Source organism: Sinocyclocheilus anshuiensis, unplaced genomic scaffold, assembly GCF_001515605.1.
Source record: "Sinocyclocheilus anshuiensis isolate Anshui unplaced genomic scaffold, SAMN03320099.WGS_v1.1 scaffold454, whole genome shotgun sequence".
In the NCBI taxonomy this organism is placed as follows: Eukaryota; Metazoa; Chordata; class Actinopteri; order Cypriniformes; family Cyprinidae; genus Sinocyclocheilus; species Sinocyclocheilus anshuiensis.
The window spans coordinates 3,207,218-3,225,490 of record NW_015548217.1 but is presented as its reverse complement, the minus strand read 5'-3'; the positions used below and the strand labels follow the sequence as shown (position 1 = coordinate 3,225,490).

General features: G+C 36.7%; 2 protein-coding genes across 2 annotated transcripts in view; one reads left to right on the top strand and one right to left on the bottom strand.

Moving 5' to 3' along the window:
* LOC107653925 (integrin alpha-3-like) overlaps positions 1-6,678 on the top strand; it is a 60,352-nt gene extending 53,674 nt beyond the window's left edge. Inside the window, exons 19-25 of the mRNA XM_016440786.1 lie at positions 1,863-2,039; positions 2,128-2,235; positions 2,334-2,447; positions 2,531-2,629; positions 3,880-4,005; positions 5,012-5,156; positions 6,601-6,678. Coding sequence (XP_016296272.1) covers positions 1,863-2,039; positions 2,128-2,235; positions 2,334-2,447; positions 2,531-2,629; positions 3,880-4,005; positions 5,012-5,122 — 735 coding nt within the window. The 3' untranslated portion in view covers positions 5,123-5,156; positions 6,601-6,678. The remainder of the gene's footprint in view (positions 1-1,862; positions 2,040-2,127; positions 2,236-2,333; positions 2,448-2,530; positions 2,630-3,879; positions 4,006-5,011; positions 5,157-6,600) is intronic.
* A 1,745-nt stretch (positions 6,679-8,423) lies between these two features.
* LOC107653924 (angiotensin-converting enzyme-like) overlaps positions 8,424-18,273 on the bottom strand; it is a 47,730-nt gene continuing 37,880 nt past the window's right edge. Inside the window, 8 exon segments of the mRNA XM_016440785.1 lie at positions 8,424-8,717; positions 9,907-10,094; positions 10,217-10,339; positions 10,432-10,530; positions 12,225-12,369; positions 12,458-12,681; positions 13,959-14,131; positions 14,559-14,656. Of these exon segments, the coding sequence (XP_016296271.1) occupies positions 8,527-8,717; positions 9,907-10,094; positions 10,217-10,339; positions 10,432-10,530; positions 12,225-12,369; positions 12,458-12,681; positions 13,959-14,131; positions 14,559-14,656 (1,241 nt within the window). The 3' untranslated portion in view covers positions 8,424-8,526.

The window sequence follows — 18,273 nt, the reverse complement described above, 5'->3', positions numbered from 1 at the left end:
GTGTGTGTGTGTGTGTGTGTGTGTGTGTGTGTGTGTGTAAAATGTAATTAATTCCTGTGATAAAAATTCTAAGCTGTCACTACTCCAGTCTTTTGTGTCAGTGATGATCAATGTTTAAAACAGTTGTGCTGCTTAATATTTTTATGGAAACTGAAACACTTTCTCAGGATTTTTGATGAAATTAATGATGAATGAAAAGTTCAAAAGAACAGCACTAATATAAAATTAGAAATTATAAATGTCTTTACTGTCGCTTTTGATCAGTATTCATTTCTTTTAAAAAAAAGTCAAAAATAAAAATAATTCTACTGCCTCCAATTTTGAATGGTAGTGGAGTTTTAAATGTTTTTGGCCAGTACTTAAAAAGTCAATGATGATAATAAAAAGCTCAAGGGTTAAATCATTGCCGAATTAAAGTTAAGAAATTAGGGCAAAAATATGTGATTATTATATAATAATGTATAATTTTATTCTGCTATAATATTAGTAAATTCAGTATTTAATTGGTACAGATTCCTGAAAACAACAGTGGGAATGAAAAGTAGATGGAGACCACAACTAAACAATTGAGATTTGAGTCCACTTTTAAAGGGATAGTTCACTCAAAATGAATTTGGTCATCATTTATTCACATTTACTCATGACATTCTAAATCTGTATGACTTTGTTTTTTTCTGAGCAACAGAAAAGAAGATATTTTGAAGAATTTCCATACATTGTTTTTTGTTCATACATTGGAAGTCAGTGGTCACCGAAACTGTTATTTACCCACATTCTTCAAAATTTCTTTTTTTGTGTGTGTCCCATGTGAACCTGTGAAGTTATACAGGTTTGGAATGACATGAGGGCGAATAAATGATGTCAGAATTTACAGTTTTGGGTGGACTAATGCTTTTAAGCTCCTTTTAAACAGTTCAAAGTGTTAAAGGCACAATATGTAAGATTTTTGTAATGAAATATCCAAAAACTACTTGCACAGTGTGATATATTTCATGCAGTTGTGTACTTACGTTATCCCAAAAGTTCCCAAGGATTTGTAAATCCATAGAAATTCCCATTTTAAATCGTCCCTGGTCATTGTCGCCTATCAATGACGTAATATCCGCATATCCTCAGTTTCCGCTTGTAGAAACTATGGCAACACACGGACATAAATACTGCTGTACAGTTAAACTAAATCCATTACAGCTGTCGCGAATAAAGTGAAAATGAAAATGAAAATGAAAAGTGTTGACTGCAGCATTAAATTTAGATCTACTCAATGTTTGCGCCATGTTTTTTTTTAACGCGTTTTTACAGTGTTGCGCATTATAACCAATCACACACGAGTCCGTTGAGCTTATGAAGGCAATGGCCAATCAGAGGCATTCAGATGAGTTTTTTGTTCACTGCACGCCTCGCTGACTGAATTCAGCTCTCACGTGAATTCTCTCATCATAAACAACAAAGTGCGCATGTACGTATGATTCATTCATAAAACCGTGTATAGACAGCTTTACTGATTATAAGGAGAGTTTTTTGAGAGTGCTTAAACTCGCGCTAGACCAAAGTCAGTCATAATGTTCTTTGACAATGTAAATGTTCTTTGCTTGTTTTCTCTGTATGATTTATTGCTGTTTAAATAACTGTGGAAGGTACAGGTAATAAAAAACAAATAATTAATTACCTCATACAATAATTACCTCATCCTCATCCTCACCTCAATAATTAAATTATCATTAAATTAAATTATCATCAGTGAACATCCTCCTTCATAGCGTCATCAAGCTTTGTTATTGTTTTGAAAATGCGATCTCTAGTGGTGAAAACTTACATATTGTGCCTTTAAAACACTAAAAATGGTCTTTGTTTCCACTTTCCAGGTACACGTGCTGGGAGAACCTCTGAGAGATTTGGGAACTCTGATGATTGACTTTGAATGGCCATTTGAGGTAACCAATGGGAAATGGCTGCTGTATCTCACAGAGATAGTGATCAAAGGAGCGTCAGAGTCACGTTGTGTCCCACCGGGGAAGGTTGTCAACCCTCTCAACCTCACAGTGAGTCTGAGAAAATACAGCAACCCACCGTAACTCATTTCCAATTTCATTCACTCCATTCAATTGTCGTCTACATCATCTCTTGCAGCTGTCAGATCGAGCTACCAAACGGTCCAAAAGAGAGTTGGAGTCAGGATATCCCTATGCAGAAGCTTCTGTCACCATCCAGGCACCTCGTAAAGTGTCCCATTTGCTGGTGAGGGAGGCGTCTGCACTGATTTTCATGCTGTCCCAACAGTTTTTTCGTCATATCAATGACAAATGTCAAAAAGCGTGGCTTTTGTCCCTGTTCAGGAGTGTTCAAAGCTGACGGCTCGCTGCATGACCTTCTCCTGCCCGCTGCATAACATGTTGACTCAGGCGGAGATCAGAGTTAAGTCTCGCATGTGGAACAGCACCTTGCTGGAGGTTTGTATTAGTAGCTGTTTGTGAAGTACTCACTAAATGGTGCTCACTGAATGACTCAATTGATCTCTGTGGTTTTCTGGCAGGATTACGCCAATGTCCTGCGAGTGGAAGTGAAGGGCCAGGCCACGCTGAGACTGCTGACGGATAAACCGGCCATCAAAATGGACAACCAGATCAGAGAGGTCAGAGCTGTTCGCATTAAAGTTCACCTAGTAATGATTTATCTACTTCATAGTTCATAATCTCTCCACAGACACAAACTCCAAAAATGCACTGTAAAACATCATGAAAGTAGTCTTTGTACTGTACTTTCAAAAGCTACTTTGAAAGTAGTATTGTAAGTCTTCTGAAATATCTTGGAATTTAGTGCACGAGTCATATGAACTGGGGTTTAAAAGACAATTAATATTTAGAAATCGTATCGTTTTGACTGCACTGACACTATCGAAAAAGAACAAAACTCGAGCTACATAATGATACTATTGTCTTCTATTGAGCTGCTTCACAGCTGAATTTGAAGTTGTTTCATAATTGATGAACTTTGCAATATTGTCACAGTTATTGAATTATCTCTGTTCAGGAGTGTTCTAGCTGAAGCTGAGCTGAACAATAACACTTTTGTCCTGTGTAGAGCATAGACTGTATAAAAACATGGACGTAGTGTCACCTGTCACTCAAGTGGCCACGCCCTTAATTATGCAGAACTTTAAGGCTTAATATAATTTAAACGGATGAGTTATAAAAAATTTCACCCCCTCACAGTTGTCATGAAGGGCAAAATTAGCTATATAGCCCAAAACCACTTTTTGTACCAGGCTGAAAACACATTTTTTTCTGCTGTAAAGTTGGGCATTTTAACATGGGGAGTCTATGGGACTGACTCCCTTTTGGAGCCAGCCTCTAACAGTCGGTCGATGAATTGCAGTTTTAGTCACTTCCGTGTTGGTTTCAAGCGAGAGAACGGGAGGTTGCCGCTTGGTGTAGAGCTGCTGTAAATCAAATTTGTTTCATAATTGGTAAACTCTGCAACATCACTGTTACTGAACTGAATCAATATTGAACCAAGTTAAGCTGAACAATGACACTATTGTCTTCTGCAGAGCTGCTGTGAAACAAATTTGTTTTTGATTATCGATAAACTTTGCATTTAACATCAACAATGTTACTGAACTGAATCAACACTGGATGAAATTCAGCTGAATAATGACCGCTGTCTTCGATAGAGCTGTTTTACAGTTTAATAACTGTTGAATTTTGCAACATTAATGGTTATTTTCCTGTTTATTACTGGGAGCTGTGTAAGCGTATAAAAATAACTTGACTTCTGAAACCATTTTCATAACTGTAAAATGCAGTGCAAAATATAAGTCAGTGCTTATTCATTTTGACATGAAGGAGCCGATGGTGTTTGATCTAATTGAATTGTCTGTAGTTTTCAGTAAACATTGATCCAGTGCTGGGAGAGGAGACGCCGTATGAAGTTCCTCTCTGGATCATCATTGTTGCAGCGGTTGCAGGGATACTGTTATTAGGCATCATCAGTCTCATTCTGTGGAAGGTATTTGCGCTTTTATATTTGGTCAACATCCCATCAAGATCAAAATTCAAACTTTTCAAAGAAGTTTGCCCATCATTTAGAATGATCTGAAATCCAGGTCACAATTGGGCTGGGAAGTGTTACGATAGTAGAAATGTGTCACCTGAGAAATTCTGCTAGACCAGCATACGGTAGTACACATGTATGTGCAGATACAGATCAGGACGTGTCCCAATTATTTATTATATTAAAGTTTACCATCAAATTCAACTGATGTGGGGTCACGTGTGTATACATCAGCTATTTTACGTTCAACATTTTATAATATTGGTTTTATTTTGTTTTTAAGTCAAGTGTTGCATAATGTTGGGTTAAGCTTTGTTTTTGTTTTTTCACTGATGCCAGATTTTTTTGTTATAAATAATTTTATGTTGTGGTTTGCATCCATTAGTTTCCAAACAAAAGAGAAAATAATGAAACGAAATGAAAAGATTAAGTTATTTAAGTTTATTCCTGTGATGCAAAGCTGAATTATCAGCAACATTACTCCAGTCTTCAGTGTCACGTGATCATTCAGAAATAATTCTAATATGCTGATTTGTTGCTCCAAAAAATAATTTCAGGATTATTTAATGAAGAATGTTCAAAAGAACAGAATTTTTAAATTATTTTTTTTAATGGAAATCTTTTGTCACTTTTGATTTAAACGTGTCCTTGCTGAATAAAAACAAATTATTCTAACCCCAAACTTTTGAATAGTACCATTACATAAAATTACTCATAGCGTGAAATTGGATTTTGGTCACACCACCCACTTTTAGGCACTTTTCCTAAAACATTTATTTATAAACTATAACTTAACCAGGGATGGTTTATAAACGCAAATGAAAGGACAGATTTAAACCACATGCTTGCAGTCCATGAAATTCAATTTGACCCAGTGCACACTTTATGTGAAATGTCACTGCCTCTTGTTATTTAAATCAGTAATAAATGTCCCGCCTTGGGCTCCGCCCCTCCTCCACAGTGCGGTTTCTTCCGACGGGCCAGCAGGAGGGAGATGTATGAGGCCAAATCCCAGAAAGCAGAAATAAAGATCCAGCCCTCTGAGACAGAGAGGCTGACGGAGGAATACTGAGCCTATGCTATGGCAGCACTGTTAGGGCCCTTCGGTAAAGCAGACCCTGGAGATCTCTCTAGTTACCATACGCTTTTTCTGACTTTTCACTTCACAAATCTTTTTTCTGGCTTACCTCCGTAATTCCTTCCCTGCCAGAGTCAAATAACAATCTTTTCATTTCTCATTCTCTCTGTCTTGCTCAATAACCCTTCATATTCCCAGAGACGTAGAGCTCAAATGGGAATTTCAATGCACTTTTTCCACTAATTCAATATTTTTAAATTTGTGTGCACTCGTTTAAATTAATCCTAACCGAAGCATGAAGATTCAGTTTTTTCCCCATTCTTTAATAATGTCTATGCATTTATACAGTGCTTTAAGGAATAGTTCACCAAAAAATGAAAATTTGCCGGACATTTACTCACCCTCAGGCCATCCAAGATGTAGGTGAGTTTGTTTCTTTATCAGGTTTGGAGAAATTTAGCATTACATCACTTGCTCACCAGTGGATCCTCTGCAGTGAATGGGTGCCGTCAGAATGAGTGTACAAACAGCTGATAAAAACATCACAATAATCCACATGAATTGAGTCCATCAATTAACGTTTAGTGAAAAGCTGCGTGTTTGTATTAAACAAATCCATCGACTTCAAACTGGCTAAAACATGAATCCTCTATCCATAATATTGCTTTATCCAGTGAAAAAGCCATTTCTCTGAATCAGGAGAGAAATATGCAGAGATCAAGCAATGTTTAAAAGCCAGAACAAATATATTAGTGGATTTTGATGTGAGAGGACAACAGGGGATGGACTTTTTTACTGGAGGAAGCATTATTATACATTATAAACGACAGTTTAATGTTAAAACGTGATTTGTTTCATTCTGACGGCACCCATTCACTGTGAGCAAGTGTTGTAATGCTAAATCTCTCCGGATCTGTTCCCATGAAGAAACAAACTCATCTACATCTTGGATGGCCTGAGGGCGAGTACATTTTGAGCAGATTTTCATTTCTGTTATCATTTACTTACCCTCTTGTCATATTATTTATTTTCTTCTGTCAAACACAAAATGAGATGCACAATTTCCATGCTGCTGTTTTTCAAGAAAAGTGGATTTTTAGATTGATACTGCAAAGCTCCAAAAATGACAAAAAGCATCATAAAAGAATCATATAATTTGCTAGTAAATGGCTTTTCTCATTCGTCACATGACCAATCACAACTTGAAACAGCATGAGAAAATCTAGCTGTAAAATTGATCAAATGGCTTCAGAAGACTTGAAATATATAGAGCACAAGTCATACGAACTTCTTTTACGATGCTTTTATGGAGCTCTTTGCGAAAGAAGGAATAATACAGGCTTGTCTTGAGGGTGAATAAATGCTAACATTTAAAATCTAATTACTTTTATTTACTTTTAAATTTTCATTACAAAGCATATCCGTCACTCTTACCTGAAACGTTTCTTTGATTCTCTGTCTGTCTCGAGCAGTGCGGTTTCTTCAAAAGGACCGTTTACTACAGGATAATGCCAAAGTACCATGGAGTGAAAGTACGCAAAGAGGAACGCTATAACTTGGCCTTTCAGCCTGAGCAAGAACTGAGCAAGAAACTCTGGGTCACCAACTGGACAGAAATGCATGAATATTACTACTGACCTCTTCACCTCTCTCCATCCAGAGCCTGGGGAGCGTGATGATTGGAGGATGTCTTTTATTAACCGTCTCAACTCAGCAGACACTGGACACTGGCGTTTGGAGCCGCCAATCACGCAGTGAGAACGTTTCGAAATGTTTGTTGGTCTGTGTGCAATATCGTGATTTGTAGACCATTAAACCGCTTTCAACGAAGCCAGAGTATTGTCTGTTACGTCCTTGACTTAGTAATGAGCAACTGATTTATTTTCCTAGTTTGAAATCTTTAAATCTTGCTTTGTGTGTTTCATTGCATTTTAAATTTCATTCCATTGTAATATATTTTTTTTTAATGTCACTATAATAGTTCCGCTTTCCAGAGCCTTGGGTAATTTTACTCATTGAGAGAAGGAGATCTTTTCCATCATGCTATAACTGATTTGAAACCAGTTCTGATCAAACAGCACTGAGGAAATAGACTTGATTTTCAAGTTCCATTTGCTTTGTCTTTGGACGCTTATTTTGCAACACTGCATAAGAACTGCTCCATTTTTTTTCCCCAGCTACTTCCTCCCATGGAGGAAGACTACAGTGTTTAAGTGTGTAAAATGTTTGCCCAAACCATCATGTTCCTGTCAGCATTAGTTGGGTGAATCTCTCTCTCTCTCTCTCTCTCTCTCTCTCTATATATATATATATATATATATATAAACAGTTTGAATAAAAGCTTAATTTAGGACTTTTTTTTACATTGTGAAGCAATTTTACGACAATTAAGCACAATTAAATTCTCATTACTGCAATGCGGGAAAAAAAAACATTCGTATTGTATGAGCAAAAATCAAAGCTGATTTGGTCAATATATAGTACTGACCCAAACTTCACTTATTGTTTGTCGACTCAATATTGATTTTTTTTGTATGATTTTGTGGTGTAATTTGACGCAAGTCACTCTGTTCTTGTCCATTTCAGATTTTCATTCTTTATTATTGTATTACTGTCTACTCAAATAGTATTGTGTTGACCCTTTTTTGCAGAACAGCAGCTACTAGAAACTAGTGAAGAATGTTGCTTTTATGCTTGAACAAATGCTATATTTTCTATTAAAAAGATGTACATGTACTGCCAAGCCACAAGGATTGTTGCAGATTTCACTTCAGTTCAGTTCAGATCAGTCCACGTTCAGTGATGGGAATACTGAAAATGATCACATGGTTAATTGCTTGAAGTGTTATAGTTTAGTGAAGTTTAATATAATCAAGTGGTGGATTGTCAGAAAGAAGCCCACATTGGTTGACTCCTTTAGTTATTAGAGGGGAGCTGGATACTGAAACACTAGAGTTCATTACGTTCTGAGCAAATGCTTGTATACCTCAGACCTGGGTATAGAGTTGAGAAAATATACTGTATGTCCACACAGAAAAAAAACATGATGGTCTGTAAGGTCTTTTTTTTTTTTTTTAAGATTACAATTTTTTTTTTTAATTGAAGGCTCATTTTTATGAAATGTTCCTGCACTCAGACAATACACAAAGCCAGAACGTCTGTATTATTCTTTATATTCTATAAAGATTTACCAGTAAAATCAATCAGAAATGCATACAGCTAAGACTATACAAATAATTGAAAACAGCATTCAAACATTTAAAGTTTACAAATAAATTACAAGTTACCTTTCATTGCATAGTCAAACAAATTTGACCAAAAATAATAAATATACTTTCAAAAAGAGGTGGTTTTTGTCAAAAAGTAATGACTGCATGGTAAGAATAGAATGTGTTCCTTTACTTAAGCTCCATCTGAGACATCGATTTGTCTTGTAAGCGTTTAGTCTTCCCGTATCTGTAGACTAAATAGATGATGCCAAGCAGGAAGACGATGCTCAGAACCAGGAGAATCCACTGTCCCGCCACAGCACCTGCCTCATCCACACTCAAACCCAGGAAACTGACTGCTTTCGGCTTCTCTTCCATCACTGAAACAAACAGGTGAGAAGTGTGTGAGCACTTGTACTAGTGTTAAAAAGTGCTATGGTCTGGATTTTTGTTATTGATGGTAGTTTTACTTTTGTGCATGTTAACACATGATGTTACTTAGCAGACAAGTAACTTCAAATTACAGAAAAAAAGATTGTTTCTGAATAAATATATACTGTAATTAACCTTATATATACACTATAATAAACCTCAAATGAAGTTTAAAATCTTAATATTAATGACATTTCTGACCCTGTCACTTGTCATTTCCATCATATGTAGAGTAGAACAGAATGGAATGGAATGATACTCAAATTCTTGGTGTGATCAGTATTTGGGACGGATTATTTTATAAATATTACAAATTGTAAATATACAGTAAGTTATTAATCTTTTTTTAAATTGTATTTTATATTATCATACAAAGTCTTGTGTGATGGTAATGAGAGCAATACGGGGACAGAGATTCTGTTATAAATAATAAAATTGTACATATACAGTACCAAGTTTAAGTGAAAATGTGATCCTTATGAAGTTCTTAAAGACATATTTTTACAAATGTATTTTATACATTTATATTATATTATACAAATTATTGGTGAGATGAAAGTAATGACAGCAGTATTGGGGGAAGAGATTCTGTTATAAATAATAAAATTGCACATAAAAATATACTCATGTTTATACGTTAATTGAAAATTTTATCTCTGTTATGACATCTTTTTATAAATGTTTTATATAAATAAACTATAGAAGAGAAGTTAAAATGTATGGGTAAGGGGATTAGTCAGAAATGTAGAAATTCTGACAAATTTTACTTTTCAGCACAAAAAAAAAAAAAAAAGATTAAAAAAAATACAATTATATTACATTCCTGAAAAAAATTTTTTATATATATATATATATATATGTATATGTATATATAGAATATTCTGGAAAAAAAAATTACAGAAAAGAAACTTGTCCTATTTTAATAATCACCCAAATCCAGTGGTTTACAATTGAGTTGGAGCTTCTTGGAAAGTCGTTGGGATTGGCTTACTAACATTCAAATTTTATTCTGCTCCAATTAATTTGACTGAAATCCATCCAAGTTTCCCAGCTGAAGCACATTTATTTTTCAATAAAACACAGGAAATTGAGTGTTAAAACAACATTTGAGTGTCGATTCATGAACTCCAACCTTACTTTTGTAAGGCGTCCAATCGTACTCTGGCCATCCCAGGACGTCACCGTTCTTTTTGTTCTCCTCTTCAAGCCACTCGATGAGCGGTTGGAAGTATTCCATCAGAGGCTGGACTGACATTTTGGGCTGGCCAGTAATCAAAGTCATGGCTTCGGGCCAGGGTTTACTGAAGCCCATCTTCATCACATCACTGAGGAGGAGGGAGTAGAGCTCTTTTATTCGCGAGCAAAATTGATGAGACTATAAAATCTTACTACTTTATTGCTCCTAGTGCTTGTAAAAACTGGAAACAGTTCTAAGTGATTTACTGACCCCAGGAGTTTCCCTGCTTCTTTGGACTGGTAGATGTCACAGTTGTGGAGCGGAGCTGGCTGACCGGCGGCTTCACACAGGGCTTTGTGGAACTGGAACTGGATTATAAAACTCACAAAGTACCTTTTGGAGCCAAACCAAATAAACGGTCAATCCAAAGGCTTATTTGATTACATGAGTTGTGTAACATGATAGATGCAAGATCTTTCCACTACCTGACGTAGGGCACATTAGCTGGGATGTGGAACTTTGCACCAGGGTCGAAGTCTTCCTCAGTGCGCGGTACAGGTGGACACAATCCCTGGTACTTCATTCTGTTTGTATAATATACACAAATTCAGCTCTGGTACAACTTTACATATTGCACAGCTTTGATGTTAATGTAACTGATTAGCAAACAGTATCAACTAGGGGTGTAACAATACCTCGATATGGATCAATGCATCAGTTAAATGACAAACAATATGATGTATCGATGCAACACATAAAAAAAATCATATATAGGCTACACAGTATTTTTTTAAGATGCACCTTTATTTTGACACTCACGTTTGTTACATCTGCATTGCCTCTGAGCTGTCATTAAATATTTGAAAAGTTTAAACAACTTTATTTTTAAAATGACATGCTCTATTTATTTATTTTCTATATAAATGTATTTTTTGAAAACATGGATGGAAATTATTGTAGGCTAATATTCTTTTTAAAAATGTGTTTTTATGAACTGTATTATTATTGTTGTTATTATTATTATTATTTTGAGAGGTACATTTTACTGTACAATAGTAATATATAATTTCTTCAAGCTAATCCGAACTTTTATTTTCAAGGGTTGACGACCGTTGACGATAACGATTGCAGAAACTAACCTTTTCGAAGCATCAACATGATTCACTGTTTCGAACATAGACTGTAAAAAAAGATGGACGACGCGTCTCCACTTCCTTCCACTATAGAAAAGTGAAGCCAAAGCATCTCAGTATGGCCGCTGCCATCTTGAGTAAATGACGTCATTTGGATCCCAAGTCTGCGCAGTAGAGATTTGCTTGGAGCCAGAGTCTGCGCAGTAGTGTCGTGAGATGGAGCCGCGGTATCAAACTCCCGCCCAAACTCCCGCAGACCCAATCAACCATAACGACACACCCCGTTTTTATAGCATAAAATTACTAGCTAAAATCAAACTTATCACAAAAACGAACATATATCAGTGTGATAACAACTACCTTAAATGACCAAAACCATCAAGTCCCATTCGTTTACATGGAGAGGGCGGGGTTTATGACCTGTACTGCAGCCAGCCACCAGGGGGCGATCAAAGAGACCGCAGCTTCACTTTTCAGGACGTGTGAGGCACACCCGGGTTTCGAAGCGTTCGAAACGCCACACACAAACTGTGTAACTACAACAAAAACAGCTTTTACAAACCCCAAAACCAAATGTCTTATTGAAATTATAATATCTTAAATGCAATTAACAAATCATTAAATAGCATTAAATTAAATATGAGAAATACGAACCATTCAAATTCTGAAACTTTTGAAATGGTCATGACGTAACGAAGCATCGTTTACTGAAATCACGTGACATTGGCAGTTTGATACGTTTCGAAGTTTCTCGAAGCAGTGCGTCAAACGCGCCCGTCACTATCTGACGATAGTTTTATTGGTGAAATGCAGGTGATGAAGTGACTCTCAGAGAAGGTCTGGAGATTAAGTTCATTTGTTGATGTCCTCATATTGTGAGATGGCAGAGGCTGAGAAAACAAGCGTCATTCAATATGTAAAAAAGTAATGTTAGACGAAACTGCGGCACTGACTTCATATTTAAATAGCGGTCTTTTGCGCTTTAATATTCACAGACAGTAGTCCATATCGTGTTTTGATTAAGTATACAGCCCTACTTTTTATTTATTTATCCGCATTTTGTCAATCCACGTTTTCCTCATTACCTAAATCATAGTGCCCTATTAACAGTAATGTTAGTTATGGATTAACGGAAAAACGGTCACCTCAGGTTCCACCACTCTTTGTTGTACTCTGAGCTTGAGATCCTTCCATCAAACACCTTCCACCTCCACTGGTCCATTAGGTAACCAAAAGGCAGGAAGGCAATCTTATCCAAGGCCATGCTCATCAGGAAGTTGATGGTGCTTTCTACAGACCAGTAAGACACTTAGGGTTTGAACTAGCATTTTATGTGTTTTGTTGCAAGCTTTTTTTTTTGTAGATGTATGAGCTGTACCTTTATTGTCCTCCACCTTGACCAGCAGGCCAATGCTCTGGAGATGTTTAGGTGTGGAAATGGACAGGGCCAGTACATCACCGATGGCCTCGTGGAATCCAGGGTTGGCGCCATCGCGGAAAGAGATGGGTTGATCCTTATACTGCAGGAAGTATTGAACGTGGCCCATCTCGTGGTGCACGGTGATGAGGTCGTCCATGGTCACCACCGTGCACTGCTTGATCCTTGAAATGGTAAGAGGATGGGAAAAGTTAGGTTCACAAGATAACACATGGAAAGGAAAAGGCTAGAAAGTTGTTGTTTCAGATGTCTTTACAGCTCTAGCATCCTCCCTTTATCAAATGAACAACAGTAGTGCTTGAAATTAGGGTTTGTTTGGCCAGGGAGACATATTAGACAGTTCATGAGAAATAGGCTCAGTCCAAAACTAGCGAGCTGCCTTGTTTTGTACTGCCTATAGGAAGCATAGTGACTGAATTAAGACAAAACCAAACACTCCACTGTACAGAAAAGCTTTATATGTTAAAAATATGGAGGGTCGAGTAATCGAGGGTGAGTAAAAACACAGTCTAATTTTCATTTTTGGGTGAACTAACCCTTTAGTTCACCCAAAAATGAAAACTATCCCTTGTTTTACTTGCCCTCAAAGCATCCTAGGTGTATATGACTTTCTTCTTTCAGACGAATCCAATCAGAGTTATATTGAAATCTTTCCTTGCTCTTCCAAGCGTTTGAATGGGAGTAAGCGGGTGTTTTTTTTTCAACAGTCTAAAAGTAATCAAATAAAGCGTGCGTGTGATAAAACGTGCCTCACACAGCTTCGGGGGGTGAATAAAGGTCTCCTGTAGCGAATCGATGCATTTTTGTAAGAAAAATATCCATATTTAAAATGTTATAAATACTTTTTTTCTCACTTCTGCTGACTGTCATACGTGCAATACACTTTATTTGATTACTTTTGGACTGTTGAAAAAAAAAAAAACACCCGTTTACTCCCATTCAAACGCTTGGAAGAGCAAGGAAAATTTCAATATAACTTCGATTGGATTCGTCTGAAAGAAGAAAGTCATATACACCTAGGATGCTTTGAGGGTAAGTAAAACATGGGCTTATTTTAATTTTTGGGTGAACTAACCCTTTAAACCAGTGTAAAAAGTCAAGTTTTAAGTATGACATTACTAAGAACACTTTTTAAAAGACAGTCATAAATGTGAACTTTCTTTCAGTGACCTTTAATTTCATTGATATAATCTGCAAGTACAGTTTTAAAAAATATATACTTTTATAATTTGAAGTACACTACAAATGCACATTCAATATCCATGTTTATATCCATTTTAATTATATTAAACAATTCTGCTACCTTGGATAGATTTTTTGACAAATTTCACATCATTTTTTTTTTTTTTACAAACGGTATCACATCCTCCATTATTAAACTAATATAGCAAACCTCTTCTGCCCTAGTAGGGACCATCTTACTGTGATATGAGGCTTGTACCTGAAGTCTTTGCGGTTGTAGAAGTCCCAAGCAGAAGCATGGCAGACCACTTCACGTCCATCTGTTGGCTTTTCCAGCATGGACTTGTTCCAGAACTCAGGAGGCATGGGCAGAAGACCTATAGAAGTGAAGAACCGGTCCGATTCCTGGAACATCCGCTTGGGGTCCCAACCCTGAAGAACCAAAGAGCACCGTACAATCAGAGGACACCATACAGACATTTACAGGTATGTATGAGTGCCATTTATGTCCTTCATATGCCATTGCACAAAGCCTTCACCAAATAATATATCATTTACAACAAACATTTGTTTGCAATGTTTGTATTTCAATAATCCAATGAGATTTTGAATGCACACGGAGGCATAAAACGTGTCTATCATACCTGTTTGCACTCCATGCAAACAAGATGCTATTTGTTGCTATTTAGGCTTGGTGCAAACAGTATCTACCACTATTTACACTCAGTGTAAACAGCATCTACCTTCTTTGACACCTAATGTAAACAGCCACTGCTTTCAGAAAACGGGGCTTTTTCCAAGAAATCAGACTGTCGGAATAGAAATAGATTAAAGAATGTGTTTTTAGTTGTAATCTTACTTGAGCAATCATGGCTGGCGTGGCATCCACTTGTGTGGCATCAGGGTATGGAATGACAAGGTCCATGATAGCAGACCACGTTTGGGCCCACATATTTCCTGAGAAAAACCAAGCAGAGAAGAACATCAGCCAACTGAAAGGCAGGATGTGAGAGATGGTGTAGTATCTCTGACCAATGGCACTGGAGGAAACCACTGGGTTTGGAATTCCAAGCCATTTAATCTCCAGCCATGTGGAACCATTGCGTACACACAAACACAAGTACACACAGTTTCCCACACGTGCAAATGTAGCCACTGATATGTGCACACACACAGTCACGCTTGATGATTTTGAAAGCACATTAAATCCTGTCGATTGCTTTGGAGTTGCCGCAGACAGCTACAGAATATCAATGTAAACCCTCAAGAAAAAAGAAAAAGATGTGGACGGTGTTTTTTTTAGCAGAACAAAAAACAGAATATCCATGCCATTTTCAGTGATTTTAATCTTTGATAAATTTAGCTAATTTCAGTAAATTCAGCAATGAAAAACATTTCACACAGTGTTTTTTTTTTAGCAGAAATTATGTAGATTTTGCATCTTCTTATGTGACGTTATGTTAAGGGGTGGACCTTCATGTTTAATTTTTTCTAAATATTGTACATTTTTGTATGATTCACATGATGATGAGCTGTTGTCAAACAAGACATTGACGATAAATTGGCTAAGATATTTCACAAAGCTTGTAATATTCCTGTTGTAAAAATGGCCCTGATGTGTGAAATGTATTTCATTGCTGAATTTACTGAAGTGAGCTAAATTGATCAAAGATTAAAATCACTGAAAATGGCCTGGATATTATATTGACCACAACATATCATTATATGTAAAGTTTATGTATTATTTATTTCCAAATGCCACTTTTGAATAAATTTTGTTTCATGTGGACCCTGATAATTATGGAAGGTGTCTTACTAACTTAATGACAATGTTACAGGAATGTTATTATTCAAAAAAGCCCATGAAACTCTACAGCACATGTAAAGCAAGATTTAACAGACATCTCAACCTTACGGTAGAGTTTTATATCGTTTAGATAAAAACATACATTTTGACAAAAACTGCTTGAGGTCCAACAATAATAAATATTTTAAGAAAAAAAAATTTTAGGGTTGAAAGTTAAAGGCTTGAGGCTGTTGTCATGGTTTGCTATATCGTTTATATCGCAGTACGACATTATATCTGCCCAGCACAGGACTGCTCAAAGTAATTTACATTAGATTGATAAAGAAATTTGCATGAATGAGAAAATCAAAAGAGAGGCATGCTTCATGCTAAAAAGAGTTATTAAACGTAATAAGCCGTGAAAAAACTCAGTCTGTCATCTGTCATGTCAGGGTGCTGAATTGAGCTTCTTTCACTAAAATGGTCAAATACATGCAGAATGATGTCAAACACGCCCGTCAGAGAGAGTATTCAAGTAAAAGATTTGTTTATGTCTTGAATGAATGTAAACAGTTGGAAGGAAATCCCAAGGATGTTTGATTAGGTCTTGACAGCAGCCTAATAAACCTGCTGCTGCTATCTGTGTGCCTAATGTTCATCAAACAAGCAAAGAAAAGGAGAGAATCATTCACTGCTTTTGACTTAATAACTTCAGTAGCTTTAATAAAAATTACTGTAGATTTAATTCATACAGTGATGACTATGCACCATTTTATTTTTACATTTAATTATTCAGCAATACTACAAACCTTTCATTTAGTTTATTTTGTCTTGCAATATTAATGTTTTTTTCTGTATCTCGTCTGTTCTAGAGACATGACATTACAGGTTTACTTATCAAGCATGTGGTCTTGTACACTGAAATACAATTTTGAATGTAACGTGAACAAGAGAAAACAGTTACCAAAATCGCAAATAAAATCACAATAGCCATGAAAAGAATGGAAATGTGATTATTTTGTCTATATCGCGCAGCTCTAATACACACACACCTTCACAGAAGAGCATTAGAACATGTACAGCTGTTCAGGTGTTGTTGTTTTTTAAACGGGGATTATTCAAACGATCACACCTGTGACATCACAAGCATTCCAGAAGCTTTAGACCATCCTGGTCAGTTGCTTATAGCAGCAGTAGTGACAGAATATCAGACTTCCTCTGATGAACTACCAGTTTGCGGTTAATCTGTAGATTACCACTACCAGTAGATTTGCTCAGATGGCTAACAGAATGAGCTCCGGCTTTTCTTCTCCAGTATCACTTGGAGACATGTCCAATTCTGATGGAAACACAGGTCGTCAGATTGAGATGAAATGCAGTGTTAAAAGAAAAAGGGGGAATTCTGGCAGATCAGAGAGCAGAGAACAAAAAATGATTAGATCAGACCATCTTTCTGCTTCTGATTACTCAGTGGATTCCCTCAGCTCAGGCTTTTCTTCACGAGCACTACTTGGAGATACATCCAGTTCTGACCTAAGCTCAGTCAGTCAGGTTGAGAGGACACGGGGTGTTAAAAGAAGAGATGAGAAATCTGGCAGATCAGAGAGTGTAGAGTGGAAAAGGAGAACATTGGAACTCCAGTCTGATTCTTTCATTGATTCCCTCACCTCTGCGTTTTCCTGCTTGTATATTAGTACCACACCAGCAGCATGTGGGGAGACACCTATGAAAGGGTCCAGCAAAGATGAAGAACAGTCTGGACTGTCTCACCTCAATGACACTGAGGTCACATCTGGAGAATCACCTGTGAAAGGCTCCAGAAATAATGAAGAACAGCCAGGACACTCTCACTCCAACAATATTGAGGTCAGACCTGGACGATCACCAATGAAAGGGTGCATCATAGATGATGAACAGCCTGGACAATTTCACCCAGTTAAGCTGGATCAGGGTGTTAAAAGAAAAAGAGAATTATGGCAGGACAGTGAGCAGTGAATGGAAAAATATCAAATTAGACCCTGATTTTCACCCTCCGGCACCACATAGAAACGTATCCAGTTCAGACCCAAGTGCAGGCGGTCAGACTGAGAAACAGGGCGGTAAAAGACAAAGAAAGACTGACAGAAGAAGCAGATCAGAGCACCAGTTTGAAACTTTAATTGATTCACTCAGCTCTGAGTTTTCCCACATGTACATTAGTACCCCACTATTAGCATGTGTGAAGACTCATAAAGCCTTCTAAAATGAGATTGATAAGGCTATCGCAATGTGGAATATTTTATGTTTCATCAGGCAAGTGGCCGCATGATAAGGTGGAAAATTACGCAGTGTAGTCTTTATCCAGTCATTAAAACAGAATTCACAGTTTAACGCTGAATGTCACGGAATTTGTCAAATTTTGAATGAATTAATCAAAAGTAGGTCATTACATTTAAATCAAATCACGATATGGACTAGTATTTGTAAATATTAAGCCGCAAAAGTCGATTTAAATATGAATCCTAAATGTCTGTTAATGAATGGCGCAGAAGCGCGGTTTCATTTACTACACACACTGAAGCGCGCGTGGAGTTTTCCCACATGTACATTAGTACCCCACTATTAGCATGTGTGAAGACTCATAAAGCCTTCTAAAATGAGATTGATAAGGCTATCGCAATGTGGAGGCCTTTTACAGTACAATACCATATTTAGTGTTCTACACTAAGATCACAGTAAGATTCTATCATATGACTATAAAGCCCCTAAGGGTACATGCTGATAGAATAAACATTTTTTTTATAATATA